This window comes from Trichoplax adhaerens, genomic scaffold (genome assembly GCF_000150275.1).
Source record: "Trichoplax adhaerens TRIADscaffold_5 genomic scaffold, whole genome shotgun sequence".
Lineage (NCBI taxonomy): Eukaryota > Metazoa > Placozoa > Uniplacotomia > Trichoplacea > Trichoplacidae > Trichoplax > Trichoplax adhaerens.
This window is the reverse complement of record NW_002060947.1, coordinates 736671-744794: the sequence shown is the minus strand read 5'-3', so window position 1 is coordinate 744794 and position 8124 is coordinate 736671. Positions and strand designations below refer to the sequence as shown.

The 8124-nt window shown below is 29.3% G+C and overlaps 1 protein-coding gene across 1 annotated transcript; it reads right to left on the bottom strand.

Moving 5' to 3' along the window:
• Positions 1-3706: 3706 nt before the first annotated feature.
• On the bottom strand, positions 3707-4399 carry TRIADDRAFT_56181 (uncharacterized protein; the record flags this gene model as incomplete). Its single annotated transcript, XM_002112260.1, has 1 exon — positions 3707-4399. The coding sequence occupies one exon, from the start codon at positions 4397-4399 to the stop codon at positions 3707-3709; it is 693 nt and encodes a 230-aa protein (XP_002112296.1).
• Positions 4400-8124: the final 3725 nt, after the last annotated feature.

The window sequence follows — 8124 nt, the reverse complement described above, 5'->3', positions numbered from 1 at the left end:
CACCTAACCTAAAACTAATCAAGGCAGAATGTGAACGTCAAATAGCTTTATTTATTCTTCGCCTACTATTTCTTTACTGTCGTCTGATTTATCTATACCAAATCAACCTAGAGAATAAAAGAAGGGGTTATTTAATTTGTGACAGAAAAATAAAAATATAGACGATGTTTTACAATATTAGGTACGTGAGCAGTTCATAACATGAGCCCATGCAGGGTTAAGATTCCAGGCGTGAATTAACATTACAATCTAAAAAATCCAATCCGAGCAGAGATTAACTCACTGATTCGATGTTTATGATTTCGATTATCTGCCCTGATTATATCATCTTTTGACTCTATTTAGCAGATTTTTTGCTTTGAGTTATTATTTAAAGGTTACAGTTACGTAAATTCGGGATATTCATAGGTATATAAGATATACGACCTATTTGGTATCATACACTCCCAGTAATCTGTAAGCATTGAATGGCTGCTACCTTTAAGATAGCAATATTTCCAAATAATAGAAATTTAATTTTGATTTTAGAAATATATCGGAGTTATAATATTCTGTTTGATTAATAATTCTATTCAAAATAGAATTTAATTTCATATACTAGTCAGAGTCTCAGAATGAAATGATTCGAAATCGTAGCATCATTAATGTAATTCGGTTCAGAAGCGAACGAGAAGCATGGGACTAGTTCTTCTAAGCAAAATTACGTAGGTTTCAGCGTCTATTTTCCAACACCTCATTAAAACATCGGGTATTTCAATAAACTTAGGCTATTGCCGGCAAATGACGTCTCAAATTTCATATCACGGATAGCATGCTTTGTTATGTATTTTTATAGGATTTGGTGTTCCAGTCGAAGTCGTTCAAAATTAATAATCTACAATACTTATGACCGTCTCAAGCTTTAACATCACTCATTTGTGATGTAACTTTCTTACTTAGGAATTAAAATGTCTCGCTGGAGATTGCCCTAAGACAGATCTATCATTCTTAGACTTCAATCTCTGATTCTTATAAATTTTACTATATTTTAGGTATTTACCGTAGCTATATTGATTTGCTTGGTATCAATACTGTGGTGCTTCAATAGTTGCATTTAAAGGTGTTGCTATGTGTCTACTTATTCGTGTTGAACTCTATTACACAATTAGTAAACGAACTCGTAACAAGTACTTCGACATTTAGAAAACGAAAATACAAAGAATTTTTATCGTACGAATCACTCAATTATTTAGTTACATCAAGGATTCCATATACTGTAATAAGCTATATTATTGACGTGTATATTGGAAATTAAAGGCAGATCTGGAAAGCAAAATAGAATACAATAAGGCACAAGTCTGCCAATGATTTAGGCTTGATGTAAAGTCAATTTCTGGATCCTAGCAAGTTGAAACATCACATTTTATTTTTATCGGATTGCGTGTAAAGATATGGCTTTAATGCATAATATTGGAATAGTCAGTTCTGTGGCATACAGTATAATGCGTTATTTAGTAAATTTTACTCGTTTGTTAGATTTCAGAATTGTCTCTTATCCTTCACGTTGAAAACTACTGTTCTGTTCATATCTTTTCATAATCATATAATAATCTCTAAGTGTAGTTTCCGCTGCCGGATATAACCTTGCGATTTAAAGGATATTGGCATAGCCATTTCTTCCCGGTAGCTATAGTTTCGCGTAATAACTATTATAACAGTCCAAATTCTTCCTTATGTTGCCATATTTTATCATATTTTAGGAATAAGCTCGATTTATTGCGCTGTCAATGTTAGCGAACATTTAGCAACCGATTAAGTTTACTAAATTAAATTCATACCGAGAAATTGATACTTTGGCTTAATAATTAATTAAAATTTGATACTAGCATCCGATTTTAAGCGTTTATGAATAAATATCATCAAAAGCTTTTATTTATTTAAAGATCAGAACGGTTTGCTTTAATAACTGGCAATTTGACTGAAACTCTATAGGGATAATTCCGTGTAATACTTTATCTAATAAGATTTGGTATCGAGCAGTTAAAATAAAAATTTTGATAATTATCTCCTATCTGTTGTGGACTATTTTGATTTTAACACCAACCGCTGCATGAAAAGAAATTTAGTCATTCTTAATCAGAATAACTTAGAAAACAAGAAATTTTGCTAGAAGCCAACGTAAAGGTAAAATAAAAGCACTATTCCATGGATTACTAATTCTTGCAAACATTGGTAACTAATGATTACTATCAAATGTGTACTTTTCTCAATTACAAATAGCAGCCAAAAATCTATTAATGTTGCAAATTACAAAGTGCAGAACAGAAGATAAATTAATTCCCTAACAATATCCGTGTTAAAAGCGGAGATACTTGAATTAAAAATGTGCAAATTTTCTGTAGTATGCTATACAATGTATTTGCATAATTACTCATAAATACAGTGATTACAGTCGTTGTTGTTGTAATACTGATTTAATATTAATAGTTGATCTTTTCATAAACATGGGTACCAGGTTTAAATTTCCTATGCTTTAGAATCTTACTGATTAATTACATAAATCATTTATTCTACATGTCAAATATCATTTGAAATATTATTTCAACGAATTTAGTAAGATACACCATATTTCTCTAAAGTAATACTAACGTCAGACGGTAATTTGTTTAAGTGCAGCATGATTATTAGTTGAGAAATAGTTAGTGCATATCTGGCCGTTATTTTCGAATACAACTTATTAAAGACAAAATATCAGTAGCAATCTGTATTATTACTTATAAAGAATCTTTATTTTTCTGATTACTGCGATATAATAGTTATGGAACCTTCTTTGCGTACAGCAAATACGTATTCGGTAACACTATGACAGAATCCGTACTGATTCAATAAAAATAAATTTTATGAAAATACTACGAGCGAATTGCTAATTAATATCCCAAGATTATACAAGTTACAATTGGCGTTTTTATTATAAAATTAGCAGTACATGATACTAAAATTACAAGGTTGTTTGGCTAATAATAATGGGCAAACATTGACGAATCCCATGACAGCAACCTACATTTTCTCCCAGGGAAAAGAAATCCGCAAAATGATGAGACAGATATCAGAAATAGGAATTAACAGTAACTATAAATTGTTTTCGATCAAAATAGCCATACTTTTTGACTCGTAGCATTGTGACATGTATTAGAAATTTAACTACCCTAGCATTTTCAGGTAGCGTAAAATAGAATTAAATGGCAGTAAAATAATTTAAAATCATACAAATTTAATGTGTAGGGGTAGATTAAGTCATGTAAGTTTACATTTAGTTCATGTGCTAGTTACAGATCTTAGCAAAATATTCTTTTTAATTACTTAAAATATGATAAAATGAGGTACTTGTTTGAATTGAGAAAACACCTATTTACATTAAATTTATATAACAGTACTATTAGTACCTATTACTGATAATAATGGTAATGAAATTGATTATATCATTAAAAAAATTATTTACGAGAATTACCGAGTTTGTAGATTAATTTAATAGCATAAAAGTTGTTATAACTATTTTTTGTCATGATTTATAGTGCAATTTTAATTTTGGGGTAATTTTTGATTGGAATGACATAAATTCTTTATTCCTTCTCTATCACTATAGCGCATGTAATTACCTTTTCTTTATAGATAACTTTCTAGTTTGACTATAGTCACTAAGAAATGAATAAAAATTCTTTAGCCACACTTATAATAAGCCATGTTGCCTAAGAACAGCTCTGTTGGCTGCAGTTTCTGGGCCTCGATTCGCTCGATGGCGTTTCCGATTTACTTTTCTTGTACTTCGCAAACCATAATTTCGGATAATCAGAATAGGATTAACTATAGTATTCGCGTAGCTTACGATCATGAATATTAATATAACGGTTAAATTCCATTTTGTATTACCAGCAAGGGTGAAAATAGAATAAATAATGCAAGGTAACTGAACACACAGGTCTAGCCAAAGCATTAGGAATAATGTCTTTATTAAGGCAAAATCTCTCTCAACATGAAATAGATCGTTGTTGACAATTCTAACTTGACGATCACCAGCCTTGTTTGTGTTGGCTATTTCAGGTGCAGTTTGAAATAACTGTTTTCGAATAGTTGATCCCAGTCGACAATAACATATAATAATTATAATCAAAATGATCGTTTCAATGCCAGTAATAAGTGTGATGTGGTACAAAGCGCCACTTAACGAAGTATAGCTATTAATTGCAACGATACATATGCCAAGATTGCTTAGATAACTAAGATTCCCTAAATTACCAGACAGTGGAGGTATCATAAGTATCAGTCCACATACGTAAGCTATAGTAACCAAGATAAATGCCCTTTTTGTTGTGAAAACTTTGTTGAAAAAGTTTGTTTTTTGCATAGAGAAATAGCACGACATGATTGTTAATGACAAAATCAGAAAATTAGCTATATCAAATATCCTGATGCTTATGAAGCGTAGTCTGCAGCTGAACGATTCATGTAAAAATACGAGAGCGTTTGAAGAAGGCCATGAAACAGGAATAATGAAAGCTAAACTACAAAGTAATACAAAAAGAGAAGTTTTTAATATATTCAAAATGTAGATGAAAATAACAATACTTCTGGAAAACTGGAAAGAGTCGATTGCATTATTCAGACCATTAGTGAAAGATTTATTTATAAATATTAGAAATAATATGTACGTAAGACTAAGTATGGCAAATTGAACTAAGATAGAAAAGAGATATAGATCAGGTATCGATATGAAGGAAGAAGTTAAAATTCAACCGAATCGGAAGAAATGAGAAATAAAAGGTAACGAATAAGATGAGGGATCGCTAACTTAGAAAAATTTCCATAAAAAATCCTTTATGAACTCATCAGATTTTAACATTTATTTTATTTTAAATTTAGACGTACATGAAGATAAGGGTGCAGAATTACCGTAATCGAAACGCGTGATCTTGTTTATACGTTTTCAAATTAAGCTATATATTGTCAGTCAAACCAAATCATACTTACTTTGATATCACATAAATAATATCCGAAATTGATAAATTAAGGATAAATACATGGCATATGGATAGAGATGTTCTTTGGGCTATCATAAATAAGATCAATAAAGAATTAAGTGCAATTGAAGGTACTGCAATCAATAGCGTGGCAATAGTTATAATGGTAGACATTTGAAGATTTGGCTGTTGAATATTTGCAGCCCAATTGATATTTGTTGTATTATTAGAAAATCTGATATTTTCCATCTTGATTTGACCAAGAACTTTAGCCTATCACTATACTAAATAAATAAAAGGAAAGAAATATACTTTACGCACGGATCAACAAATATCAAGAATAAACTGAGTAGGAATTAAACATTAAATGACAATGTACTTATAAAATCAAGGCTAAGTTCCCAATATTTACAGTTACAAATATGGCTTTAAGTTCAAACGCTCATTCCAACTCGAAACCCACGATATAATTATGCACAGATTTAACCGAAAGTGATCTTCTCAGATTTTTTCCTTGCTTTCAGCGCTCTCTTAATATTCTGTATTATAATTCTGTATGGCATAAAAATAGTCGACACATACGTTGGGCTTTGTTTAAGTAAATAATGTACTTGGTAATAGCTTTATGCACTAGAATGGAGCAAGTTCCCATTGGTAGTAATCTCAAAGTGAAAAGGTTAAATGATCTACCACTAGTAATTAAGGGCTTTTGTCTCATATTCTAGTATAAAAATCTATTAATTTAATAGAGCTTATTATTTTTGATATAATTTGTCAGTTTTTACAATATCTATGCTAGTGCTATATGAATTATGAATTGAATATAAAGAAAGGTAAAATAATAAAAATTAAGATAAGTAATATCGTGGTAAGGTTTTAATTAATTTAACGCATTTATTACTTTTAACATAATCTAATAAAAGATGCAATAATGATTATTTCACTAGAAAACCATCTTCATTAGTGATTTATTTGTTTTTTTAAAGTTAAGAAGCTGTGGAATTAAACCATTTAAGAATCTCACCGAAGGAAAATAGCTAATACATGATTTTTAAAGAAAATTATTAAACTTTTTGAATTTGAAATCTATACTGTGATCAAATAACAATGAAGACTTTTTTTAAAAATTATTGCTTATAACCTTCGTAATCGAAACTTTCGTTATGAAAACTAACGGAAACGGTTTTATATATTTCTTCTGATAATTATCTTAACTCTCTAAGGGAAGCTTTTATGCTACTTAAATCGGCTCTATCACTAGTTTTGATTCAACTTTTAATGCAATGAAAATCTTTGAATTACCTTTACAATAGATTTTTTGCAAAAGCAATAATAGTCTCTCATGTTGAATCTTGATAATTAGTACTTCCCCATAAAGTTTTTCATAGGTCTTAACAATCTATTCTTTCTTCATAAATAAATTAACTCCTCTTTAAAACAATAATGATACCAATCAACTAGAAATAGATATTATCAGATAAAGTAATACAAATCTGTTTTTTTTGTCGTGATCTTCGATATGTAAGTAGCACGAGTAGTGTAGCATACTTTGCAATATGATAAAAATTGTTTTCATTAAACACATATCGGGAATGAAAAGTTATAAAATGTACTGGTCATCGCTTAAAAACTGCCTTTCAGTGTTAATTTCTTCTTTATTCGTCGCTGTAAACAACAGAAGATGATAACGAGGCTGCCAAAATACGTTATATTTGGCGTCAAGTTTACGTTTATTCATACGTAGCCTACAGGAATAAACACTTCAAAGCAATATTTATCCTTGAAAGTTTCACCCTAACACGACTTATTAATAATAAAATCTACTTTATTCTTTACTGGATACTATTCTTTTTGCCGATAACTTTAAGAATTTGTTAGGAATCGAAAGATAAAATAAAGTTAAAGATTTAAACTGGCTACTGTATAGTATTTTACTTATCATACAGTTTATTTATCTACTTATTTTATTTTTCCACTATACGTATCATAAGCTAATTAGTAATGTAAATTAAATCGTAGTTAATAATCTGTATTGATTATTGAAAGTATACTTTATTTTCAGCTGATCTGATGTTTAAAAAATTAACTTAGGATAAACAATTATCAAGTACTGCAGTTATTGATTGATGAAACCTTATAAATTCGTTATGCCACAAAATTACACTTGATTGCCGTATGCGTTGCCATCAGTAGCATATTCTTTCAATGACATCGATTGCTACCCTCTACATTAGAATAATTAAATGAAAATTTTTAGTTATTTCTTGGCTGAATATACATGATAATATAATTATTATTAATTCCTTACTTAGAATTTATACATCATTCACAAAATCTATTATTTATGCTTCAAATTAAGAATAATTGTATTAGAATTGCACCTCAGTGCTACGATTTCAGAAAAGCGGAGATTTATTCAATAACGGTAATATTCAATATCCAATGGGTAATTTAATTGTATAATAGATCATAATAAAAGTGCCATTTAATATCGGAAGATATGAAAAGAAATAAATTTTATCTTATAAAGTTGCATACAAAATTGGTTTAATAACAACTCGTTAAAGAGGAAATAAGAAGGAAATATTTGCGGATTATGATTAATTACTAGCTGATAGGCAGATGGAATTAATATATTTTGGCAATAATACAACAGTATTTAAAGTATCGATAATATTTTTAAAGCTAGATTTTATCTTTGGACAATGTGTGTGCTATGGAACAACTTTTGCGTAGTTGTCTTAACATATATTCCATAAGAAAAATTATCTAGGAATGTATCTATATTAATTTGTCTATGACGTTTTACATATTTTTAATTAATAACTGCATAGTTTTATAATATTTTCTATGAACTGGTAATTGATGTTTATGGAGATTTTCCATGAATTCACTGCCTTTTTTCGATTAAATTTGGATTCAGTTATGTCTAAAAGAGACTAGTGTTGTGTTATTATTCCTCCTTGTGATACGAGATTCTAGATTTAGGGTCGTATTATAGGTAGACATCCGAAAGAAAAACCTGACAATAGGCTCACAGTGTAATTTCTATAATATTTATATTTTAATTTTTATTAGCACAGACACATTACAACTTTTCGCTAAATAACTACTTACTTAAACGCTCTTT